Below are 22,980 nucleotides of genomic sequence, written 5' to 3'. Positions count from 1 at the left end.
TGGCTTGTTCTTGGTACATCTTGTGCCCTAGCTTCATTGCTATCGATACTTTGGACATTTTTGCCCATCTATGTTCCTATATATGCATATTATTTGCATCTAAAAACAGAGTTTGAATCTTAATTGTACACTCCCCTCTCAACATGTTCAATTAAATATTAGTATTTCAATAAAAAAATCAATATTCGATTAATTATAAAATATTTTTCGGAAATTAAGAACTTGTTTTAACAAATTTTATAAATACTTTTGTAAGACACTCCACATTTCTTACGTTTATATGAAAGAGAAAATGGATGATGCACTGACAGTGTAAAATATTTTTACACTGCCAATCAATCACCACACATGTATCTAATTAAACCATTTTTTTATTTAAAAAAAAATTAATGATATGAAATATTTATGATTTTTTATTGGATGACAGTGTAAAACTATATGAAATTTGGTTAGCATGAAACTTTTTATGAAATTTAAATAAGATTAGTCCAATGCCTTTAAAATTTTATTATTTTATAAATTATAACTTATTGATATAATTCATTTATATTAATACATAAAAATAAATAAAAATTGTCATCATAAATTTAATCGTATATCAATATTTTTACTCATTTAACTCAACTAAAATTTGATCTATCACGTCCACCCATCTTTAATATATTGTAACTCTCAATATTTTTCTTATGAATTTTAAATGAATTTTAACTTTATAAATATTATGATTTTGGCTCTACGCTTCTTTTTTGAAGATGAAAATTAGTTTAATTTGTTTTTTTTCTTTTTTTGCTTTTGTAAAATTTATTATTATATTAATTTATCATTTTATAATTTTTATTCAAATATTAATTACTATTTAATTAATAATATCATAAAATATTTGCCACAGATAAATAAATAGATTAAATAAAATAAAAAAATAAAAAATATTAAGAGCATTATAAGAAAGTTATAATTAATTTAATAAAAATAATAAATTTTATTAGTTTTAAATATTTTGAAAATCAATTAAAAAAACTAATGTATTATTTATCATACATTGTAAAAAATTATAACACCCATTAAAAAATAGATAAAATATATGATATTTCAAAAGAAAAATTGGAAATTTTTTTAGAAAAAAATTAAGGTTAAATATGTTTTTGGTCCTTATAAATATCTTGAATTTTATTTTTAGTCCCTATTAAAAAAATGACATATTTTAATCCTTACAAAATATTTATGCTTGCAATTTTAGTCCATGCTATTTTCTAAAATTTTGAAAATTGTTTTATTATTCTTAACTTTTATATTTTTGAATAATTTTTTTCATAAATATTTAGAATATTGTAAAATATTTACTTATCAAATTTTAAAATTTTTTAAAATGAGAAGAATTAAATATAATTTTTTTTAATTTTAAAAAATAATGATAAAAGTAATGAAAATTTTGACTTGGAAATCAAATTTTAAGTTTTTTTTAAAAAAAGATTTCATAACGTTTTAAACATGTCTGAAACAAACCATTCAAAAATATACATTAATTTAATATCAAAGACTAAAACTGCATACATAATAATTTTTTCTCTTAGTTTTTATGCAACTTGTGTATCTGTGCACAAATTTAGTGTTTGTGCATGCTAAATATTACCTATATCAAAGCCCTTTGAATGCACTATAATGACAAGGAAGTTACTAATCCTTATTTTGGGGGGAAAAGTGGACTTTTGATTCCTTTCCTCTTAAGCTATACACCACCAAAAGACATTTGACTATTGACTACATGAAGTTACTACTCCATACTAGTTGAAGAGTTATCTCCCACTACACGATAACTATCTTTAATAATCTTCAGCCACTCATTTTTTTGCATTAATAATATTGAGTTATGAAGGTGTCAAAAAAGTGTTTGGGTTTTAATTTTTAAAATATTTTGATTTGATCGAAATTAAAACAAGTTTAAACACAAACACACAAGATAAATAGATAGAGAAGACTGACATAGTATAGTTTATTCTGTTTCACTTTATAATTTAAAGTTACATCTTGTCTCCTCAAAAGAAACTTTTACTATAAGTTTATTAAGGTGTTTTTAATTCAATTGATTTATACCATAAAATTTTCAACATTGACTACGACCTACCTAGGCATAATAAATAATATGGGGGACAGAAATAGATTTTATCTTCTCCGTATCCAAATTTAAATTTCAATTAAATATTTATTTCTAATCTTAAACTCAAACAAAAATAAATAATTAAACACAAAATTCGTACTAAATTAGTTCAGGTATCTCTACTTCATCTTATCTCCGCATCTGAATCCATTTTTTAAAATTAAATATTTAATTTTCGCAAACTCAATATATCTCAAACTCTAACAAACACTAAAACTAATAAATTAAAATAATTTTAAAAAATTTCAAACATACATTTCAAATATTTCAAATAATAAAATACACACCAACTATCAATGAATTAATCAAATAATTAATATCTAAGTTATAGAAATCAAATATTCTAAATTATCAGCAGGGATAGTTCGGAGTGGGTATTAGTGTCCTCGTTGTCACAATTCGCTCCCTTAGGTGACTATAAACTTATTTGTAATGTGCTTGTGAGATATCTCAAGATGTATTTGACTGCATTGAGATTTGATTCTTTTGGGTTTGCTTGAAAGTGGGCACAAATACACACAACAAACATGATATCAAGTTGTTATGCAGTGATATAAAGGAGAGAATCGACCATACCTTGGTATCTTCTTTCTTTAAATGACTTCCTTGCTTCATCCTTGTCTAAATTGTATGATGTTGCCATTGAAGTATCAATTGCTTTTGATTTATCCATGTTGAACCTCTATATAAGCTCTTTACAATACTTTTCTTGGTTTACGAATGTCCTTTCTTTTGACTAATGAATTTGAAGTCCTAGGAAGTTTCAAAGCTTCCCCATCATGGACAGTTCAAATTCATTCTGCATCATCTTAGAAAACTCCCTATACAAGAATTAATTAGTAGCAACTAAGATGATGTCATCAACATAAATTTGAACAACTGAGTTGTCATGTTCGATTTTCTTAATAAAAAGAGTTTTATCAACTTGTCCTCTTTGAAACTTGTTTCAAGCAAGAATTTACTTTGATGATCATACCATGACATAGAAGCTTGTTTTAGACCATACAAGGCTTTCTTAAGTTTGAAAACATGATCAAGGGAAGTTGAGTTGATAATGCTAGGAGGTTGATCAACAAACATGTCATCTTGGATGTATCTGTTCAAGAATGCATTTTTTACATCCATTTGAAAGATTTTATAACTCATGATGCGAAAGAAATCTAACTACATCCTTATGGATTCTAATCGAGCTACATGGGTAAGTTCTCATCAAAATCCATGTACTCATATTTTGAAATCGGGAAAAACTCAAACCCAAACTCGAACTCAATCAAAGCAAATTTTCCTTGTAAAACTCGGGGCAAGTTTAGAATAATACATGTGGGTACTGGTATTGATGTCATATCAACTACAACTTAATCTCTTCGTGTTCTCTACATATTAACCCTTTAAAGAAAGAGAAATACGTAGTTGGGTACAACCCCAATAGATAATCATTCAGGCACACACATAAAATCCTTTTTGAAAATGTAAGGAACTGGAACCGGAGCAAGTAGTAGAAGAAGGAGTGGCAAAAAGCGTCTAATAGGAGAAAATCTAAGAAATAATGGGTGCGGGATAATGTTGGTGACATAAGTGGGAGACATCATAGATCAGTTACTACTTCATTCTTTTTCATTTCTTTCTTGGATGAATATCGTGCTAGAGACATGTATGAGGTGTTCAATAATTTTTGTGACATTAATGAGTTAGTCGTCCCTTCATGGAGGGACATTGGAGGAAGAAGATATGGCTTCATTACGGTTTTTGACATGAAAGACGACAAAATTCTAGCTACTAAGCTAGACAACATTTTTTGAATAGGCGGAAGATTTTTGTCAATAGTCCTAGGTTTCAAAGAAGAATGGCTAAAGGTTTCCACGGGAACCTCGATCAGGGGAGAAGCACTGCAGATATCAATAAGCATCCATTTTAAAATAGGCCTTTAAGAGGTGAGGGAAATCTTAAAAACAATGCATGGATTTCGAGATGTTAGATCTTATGCTAATGTAACTAGGAATCATGTTGAGCTACCTAAATTCTGACCTTTCACGACTTCTGGAAGTAAGTTACAGAGGTAGTATAATAATTTGTTTGTGCACTAGGTTCAAAAAAACTTACATAGGTGTGGTGGAATATGCAAGGATGTTTTATAAAAAAATATATAGGATATAAAATTTGTTGTGAAATTGATGAGAATGATGATGGGGTAATGTTTATGTCCAATTTGTGTAGAATATAGAATTTTTTGGTGTTAAAATTATGGAAAATGTGGGTTTTGGGGTCAAGAAATCGCAACCCTAGAAACCCAAAACTGTAGAAAAAATTCAGTTTTTAACAGTATGCGTCGATCTAAGGAAAGTTTGCGTCGACTCATAGATTCCCAAAAACCCAGCATGAGTCGACTCATGGTCGACCTGAGTGAACCCAAGGGGGAGAGGCTCAGATATGCGTCGACCTAAGAAAAGCTTACGTCGGCTCACAACATCCAATTTTTGACAGATTTTTGTAAAGACCATAACTTGAGTTTCCAGACTCCGATTGATGCACCACTCGAGGTGTTAGAAAGCTAACGCAATGAACTATACCATGATTTAATAAAATGATTCATAGGATATAGTCTCCTATTATTTTTATTGGTATTAAGTGATGAACTATGTAGTGTTAACATATGAAGTATGTTCTTTGCTATGAATTGACATAACCATGTTGTGGTATAACTTGATGTATGCTTTCCTTATGACGATACAATGCTATTGAGATGATGATATGTACTTTTATTATGATGAGATAATGATATCTTGTGATGAATTAATAATAGATAGGCTTTTATTAAGAAGTTGAATTAATTGTGCCATGTTGTTACTTGACTTGTGTGTTATGATGTTGATGTTATTATGACGATATATGTAAGTATTAAACATCGTTCGAACCGTTTGAAAGCTAAGGAAATTATATATCTTATGATAACCAATTCCATATCAGTAGCTAAATATTTTAGGAAGAGTAACGCAATATTTGTAATGATGATGTGTATGTTTTGATTCGAAGTACTGTGTTGTTTACGAAGATGATGTGGGAGCAGTATGTTTAGCTCACTTGGTCACCTACGCTTCTTGCTTCTCTTGCCACAAGGTCTGGGGTTTGATCCCCCCCTCAGACCTTTTGTTTACCTCATATATAATGTTTTCTGATGATGTCGATGTTGTGTTGAATACCGATGTTTGGTAGTTGCATGAGAATGTTGTAGTATGTGTGTCTCATACATTGCATGATAATTGAAGATGATTCTTGTTGTGAAGGGTCGACATTCCGAAGTTATTCGTTGCCTTCGTTTGGCATTGCGAAGTTAGCCATTACCCACAGATGGCGATTGCGAAGATTTTGGTACCACATGCATGATGTCGTGTCAATAGCATTGCATTGTACTTGATTTGGTTGATGATGTGATGATGAAATTGTATAATATAATCGAAGCGTGACTATGATGAATAATGATGAGATTGTGGATGTTTTATAATAAATCTCGAAGTATGACTATATACTGTTGAACTTAAAATCTAACTTGATGTATTTGTCATATGCTTATAATTATGCCCTTTATTATATTTCCGTTGATATCTCACCCTTCTGATTGAATTTTACCTCTACGTGTGTAACATGCAGGTGATCAACACTAGGCGAGGTTAGACGTCGTGTCGAGTTGGTGTCATGCTCTGATACGTAACACCGTGGAGGGATGAACGCCTAATTGTTTTCTAAGTTTTAAATCGTTGTTTATGTTGAGTATCTTAAGAGCAATATGACTCTCTTTTATTTGAATAATTGTTGGAGTTATGATTAAAGATGTTGATGACTTGTTATGTTTTACTTTCCACTGCAATAATAAGAAGTTGAACGTTTTCAAAGTTTTGTAACAGTGAGGTTTTCGGTTCATTTTGAAAGTGTGTTATATATCTATGTTTTACAATTTGAGCATGTGAGTTTTTACGTTGGTGACGAAGTAGCATCCTATTCTTAATGATTTGTATTGAAGTTTTTATTTACTCTGATTTATCTTATTATTTAAAATGACGATTGGGGAATAGGGTGTTACACCCAATGCCTAACATAGTTATATGGTCTTATTCAAGGTTAGATGAATCATAATTAGTATGGAATATGGTAAGCTTCACCTCACATATTCATTCACCTCAACTGCCGCCTAGCATAATTCTAGGACTTAGGAAGACTAAAATAAATAAGGGGATACCATATGCAATTCTACCAACTTGGTACACATGATTTCCCTAAACTTGACCTCACGCTTAGGTTTTCCTTGTCAATACTTGATTTTTGACTTAGCACACATGATTTTCCTAAACTAGACCTCACGCCTAGGTTTGCCCTATTAGTACTTGATTTTTAACACTCCACGAGTAAGTATAGCATTACAATATGATTGATAAACTGTTAAAATATATCACTCACCAAATCTAGTTTTACAAGACACTTGATCCTACTAGCATAGGGTGAGGCTTAGCCCTCTTCTTGGCCATGCACAATGTAGAAGCCCTAACATTTCACATATGTTATTGATCCTTAACAAGATCATCCTCATCAAATAATATACAATTTAATATAGTCAAAGTCTAACTCCCTGACCATTCAAGTAGGTCCTCAATCAATTATCCTTGACTAAGAACAACCATTGTGTAATAAATCACATTGATTCATTCTCAGTCACTTCACGGGATTCTCTCATAGGATCTTCTCATAGGTGCCTCTTGGATTTCCCGCCTAAGACAAATTCTCGCCAAGTGATTTTGTAACACCCCTTTTATACCCCAAAATAAATAAGCATATAATCAGAGAATAAGCATGCATATATACAAAGGGCGTCACATCGACGTTTTCAAAAACTAAAAACTTTTTTTTTAAAACCGACAGTATTCATTTACAATATACGATACACCTGGTCATTTCAAATAACACTTTTCAATTAATCATACTTTATCCAGAATACGCATTCACAGCGGAAACTACTAAATACTCATGTGTTTCATAAAATGATTCATGTCCCATACCATGATCAAGTCTCAATAATCATCTCAACATAAACTAAAACATAATACAAAATATTTGGCTTAAAGCCTCTCAAACAACAAGTAGAAAAATAACAAGTTCTTAAATCAAACGTAATGCATAACCGAATAGAAACATGAGTTCAAATAACTAGTCTACACACTGTTACATGACCAGAGCATCGACTCACTACCTAATCTTCAACAAACACAGAAGAAAACTCTGGCTAGATCACGCACGAACTACTAACGCTAGAACCTGCATGTCGCCAAACGAGGACAACATTAAAACAAAAGGGTAAGAATACGAATCATTATGAAGGAAGTATAATAAGATACAATGGTTAAATCAACAATTCAAGTAATTAATCACACTATGTATAACCATGTAGATAATAATAATCGATCTATATTTCACATGTTATCAAGTATACAACAAGTATAAAAAGTATAATATTTCAATTCCAATATTATATTCTCAATTACGCACACAACCATAATTATCACATATTCACACATTTAATCAAATATGTATTCAAACATCACTCATTTAGATTATCCAGCTCATACACATATCTCAACTACATCAACTTCACATATTCAATTATCGCATAATTCTAATGTGACTCAATGCAATATATGTGACGGTATGCATGTGTACCGCAATGTGAACCCAACGTTTCACCGCTTTCCGATTCAATATCTAGAATCCAAGCCACGCTTCCGATCCGGACAAGATCAAAGCCACCATGTATGTTTCCAATTAAGGATCAACGTATTCTACGTCTATTTCCATTCAAGGATCACCGTCTATTACCATGTGAACCCACAGTTTCACCGTTTCCACAATAAAGCCAACTATGTCATGAATGAATGTACAATTACCAACCAACTATGCAATTAAAATTATCTCATCAATCTTAACTTACCGCATACCAACAATAATTCAACTCTATGAATTATATATCAAATTGTACACAACATTCACAATGCATTGATATCAATCCACATAATAGAAACAATATTCAATTATGATTCACAAAACACAATTAACACTAGTAAATCATACTATCTCATGTTAATTCATATTGCCAACAAAATATAAGAATATACTTCCAAACCAAGTATCAATTCATTAGTATTTGGCCAAAAATACAATTACGGTTAAATTCTCTAGATACCGTAATTTACCGATAAACCGAATAATTGATCCAATTCCAAGTATATATTCAATCAATTAGACTCATTGAAATTAATTCAACTATTAATTAAATTAACAAATTAGTAATTACACTACATTAGTTCCAAGTTTCTAATTCATTTTCTATTCTAAAATCAATATTTAATATAAAAGATATTCAAATTCACACTATTTCGGTCGGTTCGTAAATATCATATTTTCAACGAAATAACACCACCATGTTAATCTACTAATTAAACTTAGCTATCTCCTAAATTTTCATCAAATTCCGGACAACTAATTATACCGCTTAATTCGACTATTCGGTCAAACGTGTTTTGTATTTCATTTTATTTTTTAATTGTCACTGTTACACAATTTATTATGCTACTACTTTCATTATATATCAATTTCTATTTAATATATATCCGCTACAGTAACTAGGTAAAAGGATATACTTATTAAAATCAAATGATGTGAGTATGTGAGAGGAATATATATACATTAATTGATGCACTACATTAACTAGAAAGACAAGGATCTAATAACCAAATCCATATGCCATTTTGTACCACTACAGTAAATCAACTTATTAGTTTCTCTACACTATATGAATAAAAGTAACAGAACAAGCATAGAATCAAAGTAGTATACCCACATGCCAATATAATTAAATATGGTGTCTATTATATGCCCATCATGAAAATGAAGCACATGCATTTGAAAAAAAAAAACGAAATAGGAACATTCATGTCAAAAAATATCGCTACCAGTAGGCACTTGGAAAACTAACAGGACACAATTTTTGAAACAACAAGAACACAAAACGCAGCTATATTGAAATAGTCTAAAATGAAAATTGGTTAGATTTATTTACCCATTTTTTTCTTATTTTCCTCACACACAGAAATTTCATTATTGTTTCAAATTAAATTTCTAATTTCTACACAATAACCTAATCATGTTAATCTACCCATTGACTCAATCATACAAATCCATAATAATAATAAGGATTCTCCCCTTACCTCTTCAATGTGCTTCAAATAGTGGCGGATCTATTAAGGGGCCGGTGGGGACCATGGCACCCCTCACATTATTTATATATTGATTTAAAGAAAATTCTCTTGATTCAAAGTTTGGGAGTTTAACACATTGTGTCATATTTTGTTATTTAATTTTTAAAAAATGCAAAGCTAGGAGAAGAACACATATTCATCGAGTAAAAGAAAGAAAAAATAATGACCAAACCAAATCCAAATTTATATCAATTTAATAAAATATTTTATGTATATTTCTTTAGATTTCAGCACCCCCAATAAATTTACTCAAGATCCGCCTCTGGCTTCAAACCCTAGCTTTTGTCCCTTGTTGTTCTTCCCTTTTCTTCCTATTCCTCCTCTCTAAAATGAGCCAAAGTTATGATACATCTACTCTTCCCAAACCCTTAGGGTCCGTTTGGTGCGCAGGATATGATAGGAACATGATAGAATATCAAGCAGGATAAGGATAGGATATGATACAAACAGGATAAAACTTATTCTATCATGTGTTTGGTTCACACATGATACTGAATAATATATATATATATATATATATATATATATATATATATATATATATATATATATATATATATATATATATATATATATATACCCGTAAAACAATTATATATTTTTAAAATTATTTTGTGAAATATTTTAAAATTTATAAATAGGTAATAAAAATGATAATTTTCTATAATTAAAAAAAAACACTCATTAACACTATCGAGTAAATAATTTTAATTTGTCTTGAAAAAGATCATGAACTCTAGTGTATATATTAGATAAACAATAAATATATATATATATATATATATATATATATATATATATATATATATATATATATATATATATATATATATATATATATATATATATTCTTGCAAGAACATATATTTAATATGATAAAAAATAAAATTAGTATTCATATTTTTAAAATTTTAATAATTATTTTATTTTTAAAAATTCTAATTTTTTATATTTTATTAAGTTAAAAAATTATCCTTATGACAATCCTACATATTTTTTAAAAATTATTATTAATATTTTTATTTTAATATCAAATTAAATTTTATTTATATTTTGTCATATTTAATTTTTTTATTTTAAAATATATTTTATAGGGGTAAATTAGTAAATCATTTTCTTATCCTATTCTGCCGGATTCTAACCCAGCTCAGATTCAGGATAACAATTTGAACTAGTGAGGCAGGATAGGATAAGTTTCAGGATTAACTTATCATATCCAGTTGTGTCAACAAACACTGGATTGAGATAGGATATGATACATGTATCATATCCTGTCTCTTATCCTGCGCACCAAACGGGCCCATATAATTCCACTTCCTAACTAATTAGGCCTAATTGATAAAATAGAGTAGTCAAATAAATAATTATGCTCCAACAAATAATATTATTACCCTTAATATTACTTTCTGATTAATCCAATTAAATCCGACTTTATCTCAAATAAATAAAAATCCAATAATATTATTTCTAATATTATTTCTCTACATATTCCACTTTATTAATTCTTCGATTAACCGAATAAATTCCAACTTCACTAAATAATCCGAACACGTTTCTCAATAACACCGACGATCCAATTAATTATCAAACTTCGTCTAAATTAAGTAAATAAATCCTTATTTAATTTAATTAGCCAATTAATAAAATTCGGGTTGTTACAGATTTAGTTTCTTCAAAACGGAATAGTTCGACCATCTGAAAGATTCACTTCCTTCCGATAGGAATTCTTGGAATTTTACTATTCCTTGACCCCTACCGTGGAGACATAGATTATCGACCACCTTGAAATTGTGGATATATCCATGTCCGTTGATCATCAATGATCCCCTACTTAACCGGGCTTCTACTACTTGAGCTTGAGTCACTTCGGCCTTACGAGTTCTCGTAGCGGCTCTTCTGTGATCCTTCCTATCAAGTATATAGTCAGTGAGTTGACCAGGCTCAACAACTTGATACCATGATATTAGAAATATGGAAAGTAACTCATACATATGAGGAAGAAGAGAATTACTAGTGATGTCTCATGGCTGGGTCGAGGGTCGACCTGCTCTAATACAAATTGTAAATGTAATACCCCACCAATATGCATATAGAATCATATGAGTAAGATATTCAAATTTTGGTACTAAGTACATACAAAACTACATCAGAGTTACATATACTCTTAGAATTTCTACTAAACTACAAGGAAGATTACACAACGAAATAAGAATCATCTACGGTCTTTACGTCATGGTCACCAGGGCTTCTAATATAGACCTTTTAGTGATTCTCCAACTTCTACAGCGTACCTGAAAAACAACAACATGATTAGGGTGAGATCACTAATTCTTAGTGAACTACATTCTATTCAAGGCACCTCGCCAATCATCGCGCCTAAAGTACTAAACTTACTAACTGTTGGGTACTAAGCACACAACATTAATCAGTAACGTTTTTCACATTGCATGGACGTACCATACCAAATACATGGTTACGTGACAAATTCGAGTGGAGGCATAACCTATTACATCACTTGGACTTGGTTCTAATACTACGACACCCCATGCCCAAGGCTTTAGTCTGCCTCGTAGTATCATCGTGTTCCTCACCCACGAACTTCATTGATTATTTTATCTGAGTGAGCATTTTATTTAGTATGTTCAACTTGGTCTTAAATTCATGACAAACGTATTTGGCCGGATGTAGGTGTCAAACATCACCCGTTTTTAATTAGGTGGTAGTGTAAGAGTATACCAATACCTGCAACATATAACAAACTCATGGCATAAGGAAGTTAGGAAAATATGGCACCTCATTACAAGCTCTAGTCCTTTTAGGGAAATAGTGCCACCCTACCTTTGTTATCTAGTAAAACCAAGTCTTGATAATTCATACATTGTCAAGATAAATGTCCTCGTCCTATTAAATAAAAAGGAAATATAAAACATTAACCTATAATAATATCTCAGGTTCATTGATTTCTAGGTTCTAGGAACAAGTCGTCCACCAATCCTTTAAGCTTTTACACACCATAGGTAATTAACTTCTGATGCACCATGTACGAGCCTTCCCAACTAGGGAGTAATTTCTCGATTCGAGTAGGTGTCGCCACTTGTCTAAGCATGATATGGCCTTCCTTTGGGTACCCTGGGATACTTTGAAGTTTTTTATCCTAGAGGTTATCTACTTGACTAAGACCTTATTAATGATGGAAATTTCTCTAGCCTTGTCGAGCATACCATATATGTACTTAAGCCTTGCTTCAGTCTCTTTACATATAAATTCAATTAATTTGGCACATGGGTTGGTAATTTTATTAGTTTGTAGAAAAAATAAGGGTCATCGATGTGTGTGCTTTAACTTCTTTATTGTGCGACCACTGAGCCTTTGCAAATATTGTGTTAAAACACAATTTACGCCATGGCCGAGAAATATCAAATTAATTAAAGTAAAAATGAAATAACATACTTTGTGTAGGATTTCATTCGGGGCGTGATAAAGGAGATAATGATTCTAACACTTGTCGTACTTCTTGATGAACTCCGTAGTATCCTTCCTTAGGGTCGGTCTGTAGTGAACAACTCCTAATAGATAATGGGCGAGGGCTATTTCTCTATCCGTTTCTTCTTGGGGATCATTATCAACTAAGTTTACCACTTAAGCATCCGGTTAAGGCGCGGTGCAAGTGGCCCTGTTGCTTTCTTGATTCTTAAGCTATCTCAACAACATTTTCAAGCAATTTCTTGATCCATATGCATTATGCTGATACAACCGTTTTCTTACGGTATTTCATGCTCAAATATTGTATTGACAAAACATCTTCCAAATTATTGAAAATGGGTCGTCTAATAATAATTTTGTAAGATGGATAGGCGTCAACAACCAGATATCTGAACTTGATCATTCGAGCGTTCTCTCCAAATTCAAATATTGTCATGAGGGTGATGTAACTCTTAAGTAGTGCATGTTTGCTTGAGAAACCTAATAGGGAACCTTTGCATGATTGCATTTTTTTTTGGCTCTAGGCTCATTGAATATCCTAGATAGTCACCTCATATCTACTAAGACTCGTTTCACCTTTCACTCGTCTGAGTTTCCAATATCTACTAAGACTAGTTTCACCTCTCACTCATCTAATTTCATGATTATCGCCATAGGATAATATTTGTGGGGAAAGATCCATGTAGTGCCCTTATGAGAGAATATGATCTCAGGTAATAGGGTCGATATTAGTTTAGGAGGAGAGTCTTCAATGATCGTGACTTGGCAGACATATCTCCTTTAGGAAGAACTGGACTCCCCGCCACCAATGAAACCTCCAACAATGTAATTGATTTTATGCTAAATTGGCGTGTCTTCCTCTATTGTCTCTGGCTCTTTGTCTTTTTTGAACCTAAGGCTTATGTGTTGATATCTCCCTTGAGTTCTAGATTTTCCTCATGTTTGCTGAGAACTTCTCTTAACATACTTTTTCAAATAGCCCTCCTAGATAAGCCATTCATTATCTCTTGAGATGGTAACACTTGTCAGTTTGATGACCATTCACTTAGTGGCATTTACACCACTTGTTGGGCCCGGGCCCCATGGTTTCTGATAGGGAAGTTGGCAGTGGCAGGATATCGTGAGTGTGGAGAACTTCATGCTAGATATATTCTCGACGAATGTTGATGGTCAAGAAGTTATATGTGGGTCTCCCACTATGTTTGAAACTTCATATCCTTCACGAATAAGGTATATCGACTTCTAACTTGTTGTTGCGATGAATCAGATCTGGTGAAGGAACGTTCTTTAACCTCCCATGCTTTCTTATATTCATTTTTTTATCCCCCTTTATTATAAAATTCATCCCACACCATGATTTTAGTCATTGAAGGAGTGATCTTCTAAGTGTGGAACTTGTTGAATTGTTTGATCCCTAAACCATTATGGAATGCTCTCACTAACATATCCTGGTTTTGATGCATCACCTTAATAGTCACCTCAATGAACCAAGCAAGATACTCCCTTAATGACTCGACATGTCCATGGAAGATATTGAATAGGCTAGTCGTAGAAACCTTGCAGTGCTTACTCGTCGAAAGCCAATGGACGAGTTTCCTTGAGAGATCCTAATAGGTCACTGAAATACGGGGGAGGCTCTTGAACCACCTAAGGGATGCCTCTTTGAACATGTTGGATAGAGATTGAACTTAAAGGAGTAATAGGCGTCTATGATTTTCATCTGAGTATCGATGACATCCATGTTTTTCTTGGGGCCGTTTTTCCCTTCAAACTTCACCAGTGATGGTGGTTTGAAGTTTTATGGTACTGGAGCGCCCAAAATCTCATTAGAGAGAGGTTGATGGTCCAGAACCTCGTATTTGACCTGGACGTCTTCATGATGTCTCTCCTGAAGAGTTATGACATTTTTCTGCAATGCTTGGTTGGAACGGTGCAATCTTCTATAACAGCAAAAATCTTTGTTAAGGCCTCATTTTCGTTGATGTCGATGTTGATGGCAAGATGGCTTATAAGCTCTAAATATGTGAATAATGAATGATCCCCTTACTCCTAACCCCTAAAGATTGAGATACTTGTAAGCCTAGCTTATGGGTCAGGTTAATGGTACTTGACTATAGCGTAGGAATATGAAAATTTATTTTTCCCACTAATAAGAGTCAGATAACTAACTTTCCACGTTAATAGAAAGAATTAATTTGTTCATTTGAAGAATGACAAAATACAAACCCTTTCAAAAAATCATATTGACGATATTCAATCATATTATTTTTGTGAATTAGATTAAGATTTGAGAATATAAACCTAATGACTATTTTAGATCATGAGAAAATCTAAAAAAGGGACAACTTTTTCCAAGATATATTAAAGGGAACTGTATTATGATGATGACTGTTTTAGCCATCACTGTTTTAGATCTTAAGAAAATCTGAAAAAAGGATCCATTTTTTTTTTATAGCTCTAATCTTCTTTTAAAAAACGTCACATGCTAACATGTGTCCTAAGGGCACATGTTAAGGATACTATAATTAGAAAAAATTAAATATAATTAAATGCAATAAAGTCATATTTAAAGTTTCGATATATTAAATGCACACAAGTTCTAAAAAAAAATTTCTATAAATATCTATTAGCTTGTGCCCTTGGGGCACATGTTAGCTTTTCCCTTATTTAAAAAATAAACTAATCTAAAATAAATCTAAATCCCCTGAATATCGGGACCCACACGTACTTTGCGGCGAGCAGCAAATAACTTATCCAAATCCAAATTAATCATCTTCTAATCGCAGAATTAAATGCAAATTAAATCAAATCAAATCATAAATAAACCATTCTTTTTCTTTCTCACGTTCATTTCTTCAATTCAATTACCATTTCTTAATTGTATGATTCACAGAGAATCGATGTAACATAACCTCCTTCAATCTCCACGAACCCTAATTAGTATAATCTAACCTAATTGCATTGAATTGAATTGCATTGTGTCTTTTTTCTCTGAAATTCTTGAAATTTTTCAACCACACACGAATTCGTCTCGTCTCGAACGAGACTCCATGCCACCGTGGTTCTCCCTCATTGCCCTCTCAAAAGAGGACTCTTTCGTTTTCGCTATAATATTCGTTGATTCTTTTCAGCCTAACGATTCTTTCGTGCAATTCGTCAATAATGTCTACTGATTCTCATTCTCCTAATCTGTATCATAGAGGTGTTCTTTGCAATGCCGGTGCCGGTGCTGCCGCTGGTATGTCAATTTCTGTAAAATATTGTTCTCCTCTGTTTTATTTTCAATTTACAGAGATTATGTAATGAAAGTTTTTATTTTTATTTTAAAAATATAATTTCATGCAGGTGTTATTGCGGCCACGTTTGTATGTCCTTTAGATGTAATCAAAACTAGGTTTCAGGTTGGGACTCCTCAGCTTGCTAATGGAAGAGTTAGAGGTATTGCTGTCTTGTAAAAAATACATTCTTTTTAATATTTTAGTTTTAGAGTTTGGGTTGTTGTTCTTATAGTATGGCTATGAAGAGATGTGGATAAACATGATTTAACAACTACAGCTGAATAATGTATTGATGTAACTGACATTGGGTGTTTTGTGTCTCAAGGTAGTCTTATAGTTGGTAGTTTGGAGCAAATATATCATAAGGAGGGGTTGCGAGGGATGTACCGGGGGCTAGCCCCAACTGTTATGGCCTTACTTCCAAACTGGGCTGTGAGTTTACTTCTTTTTTATGTGCTTCTTGTCATTGCCTTATCTGATGAACTATTCTTTTTCCTCTTTTGAGAGAGATTTTTTTTTTTTGTTTTTTTTGCATTGTGTATAATTGTTGTTTTTAGCATCAAATTGGTAACAAAAAACAAATAGAAGAAGCGGGAAAACTGCAATAAATCACGAACGTGACTTGCTTTGGTGGAACCTAAGGCGGGAAATAGAGTTGGTTTTTAAGGGTTCACTGGTGGTTGATTCTATGCTGTGAGAGTGCCTTCAAATTATATTCTGGGAGATTATTGGGCTTGGGATCATGGAGAATGCTTTTAATTGAGAGATATGGACAGACTAGAAAACAATAGAAATAAGAGTTGTAGATAAGAAGTAGAAATTAACTTAGATATTATTGTACCCTCGGTATAATTGCATCACTAATCAAGAAAATATTAGGAGCAATCTTGCTGCAACTGCAATGATTATACAACTACACGTTCTTTTTTACTTGATAGTTGAGTTCATCACTTAAACATGGCATAAGTTGATCACTCTTCCACCCACTAATAAAATGTGTGACCCATTTAAGTAAATAAGTGATAACTCACAAAATATAGCACATATATAGACAGGGATAAGCACCTAACTATAAGAAGAAACAAATCGTAAAATGCACCTGGACTAAGATATAGAACAGTAACCAAAGTAACACTGATTGACCACATAGTACACCTGATAAATCAAATTAGTTATGATTCTATTGAGCATTTTTTTATTTTTACAGGAATGATTTTGTAGAGATATGGGCAACCATCAAACCAGTTAAATTTTTTGAACTTTAATCATATTCCATACCTTTTGGGGTTTCTTGCTGCCTAATCAATTAAACTTGCTAATAGTGATGTATTTTGTTGGCCTCTGCATATCTCTATATGTCACTGGCTTTGTGTCTGTATACACTACTTAGTTATAGCTGAATAATGTTATATTCTACTAACTAATCTGTCAATTTATTGATTTGCAGGTCTATTTTACCGTGTACGAGCAGCTCAAGAAGCTACTTACTGATGGTTAGTTTATTGATGATTACTTTTGTTTTTAAACTTGTCAACTGGCTGTTTGTGTGTGCACACTTTCACGGCACTGTTTATTCATTCATTTGGAAGTACAAATTATAACAGCTATAATATGTAATTATGTATCAGATGAAAACCACCGCCTTTCAGTTGGAGCTAATGTGGTAGCTGCTTCGGGTGCTGGAGCTGCAACAACAATGGTTACAAATCCATTTTGGGTTGTCAAGACAAGACTCCAAGTGCGTATTTATTCAGCTCAGACTGAATCTTATATCAGCAACGATTTTCTTATGCTATCAACTTAAAATATGTATAATTGCCATGATTCATGAGTGACTCCTATGATTAAAATATGTCCATTTCGTTGTTTATTAAGGAAATGTTGGACAAATAGAGGGAGTTATTAAAAGTATATGCTAGAGGGAAAAATTGCAACTAATAAGTGAGTAGGTGTTGAGTATGAATAGTTTGGTGTAGGTGAGAGAGCTCACATAATAATTTTATGAGTAGAACTATACTCTGTTGTAAAAAGGGAACATTTCCCTGGAAAGAAGATGTTTTTGGCCCCTTCTGAATTGAACAAACGCATTTTTTATTTTCTACTTTGATCCATCTTTTTATTTCATTTTTTTGGACATATTAATTGGTATGACCTTTTTCTTGAAGGAGAGCCCGCTTATGTTGTAGTGGAGGCTTGAATGCAAATGTTGGTCTTAAGTTTGGACCTGACTTAACTTCATAAATTAAAACTGCCTTACCTCAAAGCCTCAATGGTATGTGGTTAATCTAAGTTGCCTAGTAAGAGATCTATGATAGGTTATGATACTATTTTAGGTTTGGGCTTAACAAGACCTCACAAAACCAACTCAGTTTAGGATTGCCTAAACGTTGTAAGGTGAGGATTTCCTAGACTTTATTAGGGCCATATCTCTAACCATTGTGAGACCTGAGCCTCCCTACTAAATCCCGTCACATCTTGGCTACTCGGTTAAATGCATGGATAAGACTCATGGCTCACTAACAGGTATAAGATAGACTCTGTTATTATTCTAGTTTTTGAACCTAAATATTGGCGATGTTGACGGAATTCATAATGACTACACACTACCTGTTTTGCAAAAGTAAAGGATAATGTGGTGAGCTCATACAATGGATACAAATAAATTGATTGTAAAGTGCATGCATAAACGAGGATATAGCTAGGATGATGATGATAATGAGGACATGGAGGAAGAATATATATAGGAGGTAATTCAACTTCCTCTATCCAAAAAAAGAATTAAAGTTCCAAAGCTTCGTGAGAGGTGTTGCAAGATGAGTAACAAAGCTTTCTTGGAACTCGTTGGATGGATTGCTCGGAAGGATAAATTCTTTAATGTGCAGGCCGTTAACCAAATGAAGAAAGTTCAATTATCATTAATCAACAATGAAATTCTGAGGTGCATGAATTTAATCTAGTGAAGAAAGTGCAATTAGTGTTAATCGGCATTGAAAGCGCCGACAATTCACTGGTTTCTTTTACCAATGTTTTATTTGGAAGGTTAGATGACATAATGGAGGCAACATTTTTTAATGGTTACATTGAAGCAAACATGTTCTTTGGAGGTGCATGAAATTAACCTAGTGAAGAAAGTGGAATTAGTGTTAATCAACATTGAAGCACGGCAATTCATTGGTTTCTTTTACCAATGTTTTAATTGGAAGGTTAGGTGACATAATGGAGGCAACGTTTTTTATGCTTAACTACATTGAAGCAAATATATTCTCTGGAGGAGTATGTACAAACATAGGTCTTGGTGGCACAAGTAGGGTCAGTTACAGAGGAGCAACCTATGGGTATTTTCTTTGGAAGAGGGACATTGTTTTTGCTCTGAAGACTCTTTTTTCCCCAGAAATCGATGCCTCAAAAAGAACTTGAGAATCATGATTATGGGGGAAGATGAGCAAGGGGCGTAAGGTAGCGAATTATACATTGAGGGCATTTCCAAGGAGGAGGATGCCAAGTTAGAATAGAATATTTCGATAAAGTTGCAAGAGCTTGAGTTTTCTACATGCTCAATTGATCACATCATCAGTAACTTTAATGCCGGGGGTTAAGTGCATAGGGTGGCTCTTGGCAGTTTCTCAATCTTCCTCCCTATATGCTCAAATCTATCAAAATACCCTACCGAAAGCATGCTTACATAAATTCCCCGTGTTTTAGCAGGATGCATTGAGGGTTCATTGAGAAACTGGTTGAATCTTTTGGTTTGCTCCACAGGTGCATATTTCTTCATGTTGGGGATATATTTGAGAAGAAGATGTGAGAATGTTTTCAAAATTTGGCCTAACAATTAGGCCGACATGCATTCAAGGAAGATTTCTTTGTTTTTGATCTTGGTGGAGTAAATATCATCTTAGAGTTGATTGATTAACTACTCTAAGTTCCATATTGGGAATTAGGAAACCTCTACTATGATATTCATTTACTAGGTAGACCATAGAATTGTTAGCATGGAATTAGAAGGTGATCCCCAACTGACAAACTCACAAATCTTTGTTAAGGCTTTGCATTAGATGGTTGACATGGAATACACTACCTTGCTTCATTTTTTGGCAAATAAGGATGTAGAAGGTTTGAAAGTACTGCGCTGAAAGATGACTTTGAGGAAAAGAAGAAGAGTGAATTTAAATAGGTGCCCAGAGCATGGCATGTGAATTACAAAAAGAGGGAGTCTTGAAAGTAGCAGAATGAATTTCAATAGGCACCCAACAATAATTACTCATACCGTGCTCCGTGGGCGCCTTTTTCAAACCATATAAGGATCGTTTGAGCTTGCACACACCCTTAGATGAAGAGAACAAACCTTGAGGAGGAACAGAACAGCTAATAAGTGAATAGTTATTAGTATAAATTAGTCATTAGTGGGAGTAGATATAGAGGGAGACACTATAACTGTGACAGTAAAACTGTACTCAGGAACAAAAGGGAACTTTTTCCTTGGAAGGGGGTCTTTTTTCCCTTGGTAGAGTGAATAAACACATTTTTCCCCTTCTCTACTTCGACCCATCTTTTTCTTTCTTCTTAATGGACCTAATAAGTAACAAGCTCTTCTAGTGTAGCTTCAATCATAATAGTCTTGGATGTTCTTGTGCACCATTACTAGAACCATGTAACTATCAAATGAGAAGGCAATCAATGCGCCACACTCATAATTTCAGTGTTTGAAAATGTGGGAATTGAAAGGGTAGCTAAGTATAATAATATTGTTCCTATTAGTAACACGACGATATAAATGCATAAAAAAACTGACTGACTTATTTTATCCTGCCTATCATCTATGCATGTATATTTTCCTGACATGAAGTATGTTTCCCTTGTTACTGCAGACCCAGGGAATGAGATCCGGCGTTCTGCCGTATAGAAGTACCCTATCTGCTTTGAAGAAAATAGCTCACGAGGAGGGCATTCGTGGGATGTACAGGTTGGCATCATTTAATGTCGATACAATATTGTGGCAATTGTATAATGCTTTATAATTAATGATTTATTAATAGCTATTGACATCTGAGATATTCTTTTTCGTTAACAGTGGCCTTGTACCTGCACTGGCTGGTATCAGTCATGTTGCCATTCAGTTTCCAACATATGAGAAAATAAAATGTTATTTAGCAAATCGAGGTAATTTAATGTCTCTTCTTGTTTTTTGCGGCGACTTGAGAGTTTCAGCAGTTGATTGATTTGATCATTATTTTTGTATCAGATAACACAACAGTGGATAAACTAGGCGCACGGGATGTTGCAATTGCCTCATCAGTTTCCAAATTTTTTGCATCTACAATGACATATCCTCATGAGGTATCTTGCTGAATCTGAATGGTTGACTTAGTTTTGTTGAATATATTCATGCATAATCATACATAACTAGTTTCCTTGCCGTATGAAGGGAATGACCTTGCCATTTATAAATCCATTTCAATGGTTAAACAAAAAACTAAAGTGCATTCAGTATTTAGCCCCCTTTAACGTTAGGCCTTTTCAGTGCCAGTACAAACTTCAATGTCCTCTCAGTTAGTCCCTAAATTTTAATGACTTAAATTGACCCTTGTTCAATTTTTGTAAGGTCGCTAACTTGACATATATGTCAAAAAAAACATTCATCCACAATTGATTAATTTATTTAATAAATTATACTATGTTTATGAATTTCAAATCTTCATGAATTGAAATCTTGGTAGATACACAAGGCTTTGATCAAATTATGTGATGCCAGCTCATCTGTAGCTTGAATATTTCTCTCGACATTTTGCCTTTATCACATTTCCTTCCTTTCATTGCCAACATAGAAAGCCATTTACCACCTATTGGTTTGAGAACAACTCATGAAATCCTTGCTATGACTTTTAATGCTTTGATGAGGCAAGCTTCAGAAAGTATAAATTAATTTTATTTTCGGTTTGCAGGTTGTTCGATCTAGACTGCAAGAACAAGGACCTCACTCAGAGAAGCGGTACTCTGGTGTGAACGACTGCATTAGAAAGGTATTTAAACAAGAGGGACTCCCTGGTTTTTACCGTGGATGTGCCACCAACCTCCTAAGGACAACCCCAGCTGCTGTAATCACATTCACCAGTTTTGAAATGATACACCGTTTTCTAAGTTCACTTTCCCCTTCTGACCCGGAGCCGCATAATTTGTAAAGATGAGCCTTGTTCAAAAAAGTTAGCTTAGTTGACAAATATTCTTTTGATGATTAAATTAAGATATCATTCTTTGTGATTTTTTATTGTTTATCTACGTTAGAAGGTAGATTTTTGCCCTCCTCAAATTGCACTTGTGCAAATTAATTGACTTTGTAGGCCAACCGAGGTCTTGTTATAAATTTTGAGAAGTGATAATGATGATAATTAAGATAAAACATACTGGTGCATATTTTATTATGAAACTGCTGAATAATGAAATCCTGCAGAACATTCTCTACCACACTGCTTCACATCTCATGCACATATCCAATATCGGAGTTTCGATTCATCAGTCAATCACAATCACTACTATATTAATCATAGAATTCAGAGCATGTTTGTTTCTCTGATGCCATGCATAATAGTATTTCGGATTTCCTGCAATAAGAGCCGTTTTAAGTTCTTATGAGGTCCATTGTTGGTTAGTCGCAGTTTAACTTTGACAAATATTTTATGAGCTCTATTTAACCATAATTTAACTACTTCAAATTTTAGGCCATGTGCAATAGCCCTCCACTTTGAACATCTTTAAAGACGGCTCTGCC

The 22,980-nt window shown here is 32.8% G+C and overlaps 1 protein-coding gene across 1 annotated transcript; it reads left to right on the top strand.

Annotated features, from left to right (window-relative positions):
• Positions 1-15,735: 15,735 nt before the first annotated feature.
• Positions 15,736-22,479, top strand: LOC131643946 (nicotinamide adenine dinucleotide transporter 1, chloroplastic-like). The gene is made up of 9 exons (XM_058914317.1): positions 15,736-16,174; positions 16,282-16,374; positions 16,540-16,646; positions 17,662-17,707; positions 17,843-17,952; positions 21,083-21,177; positions 21,286-21,374; positions 21,457-21,551; positions 22,157-22,479. Exons 1-9 carry the CDS (start codon positions 16,099-16,101, stop codon positions 22,391-22,393), a joined length of 948 nt encoding a protein of 315 aa, XP_058770300.1. The 5' UTR covers positions 15,736-16,098; the 3' UTR covers positions 22,394-22,479.
• The last annotated feature ends 501 nt before the right edge of the window (positions 22,480-22,980 follow it).

This window comes from Vicia villosa, linkage group LG1, assembly GCF_029867415.1.
Source record: "Vicia villosa cultivar HV-30 ecotype Madison, WI linkage group LG1, Vvil1.0, whole genome shotgun sequence".
Classification (NCBI taxonomy): domain Eukaryota; kingdom Viridiplantae; phylum Streptophyta; class Magnoliopsida; order Fabales; family Fabaceae; genus Vicia; species Vicia villosa.
This window is presented reverse-complemented; position numbering and strand designations above follow the sequence as displayed.

What these genes read in the sequence shown, in the direction of transcription:
- LOC131643946 (XM_058914317.1), top strand. Translation starts at nt 16,099, where the DNA reads ATGTCTACTGATTCTCATTCTCCTAATCTGTATCATAGAGGTGTTCTT. An exon ending in ATGTTATTTAGCAAATCGAG is followed by an intron (nt 21,375 to 21,456) that starts GTAATTTAATGT and finishes TTTTTGTATCAG; the next exon opens with ATAACACAACAGTGGATAAA. An exon ending in CAATGACATATCCTCATGAG is followed by an intron (nt 21,552 to 22,156) that starts GTATCTTGCTGA and finishes TTCGGTTTGCAG; the next exon opens with GTTGTTCGATCTAGACTGCA.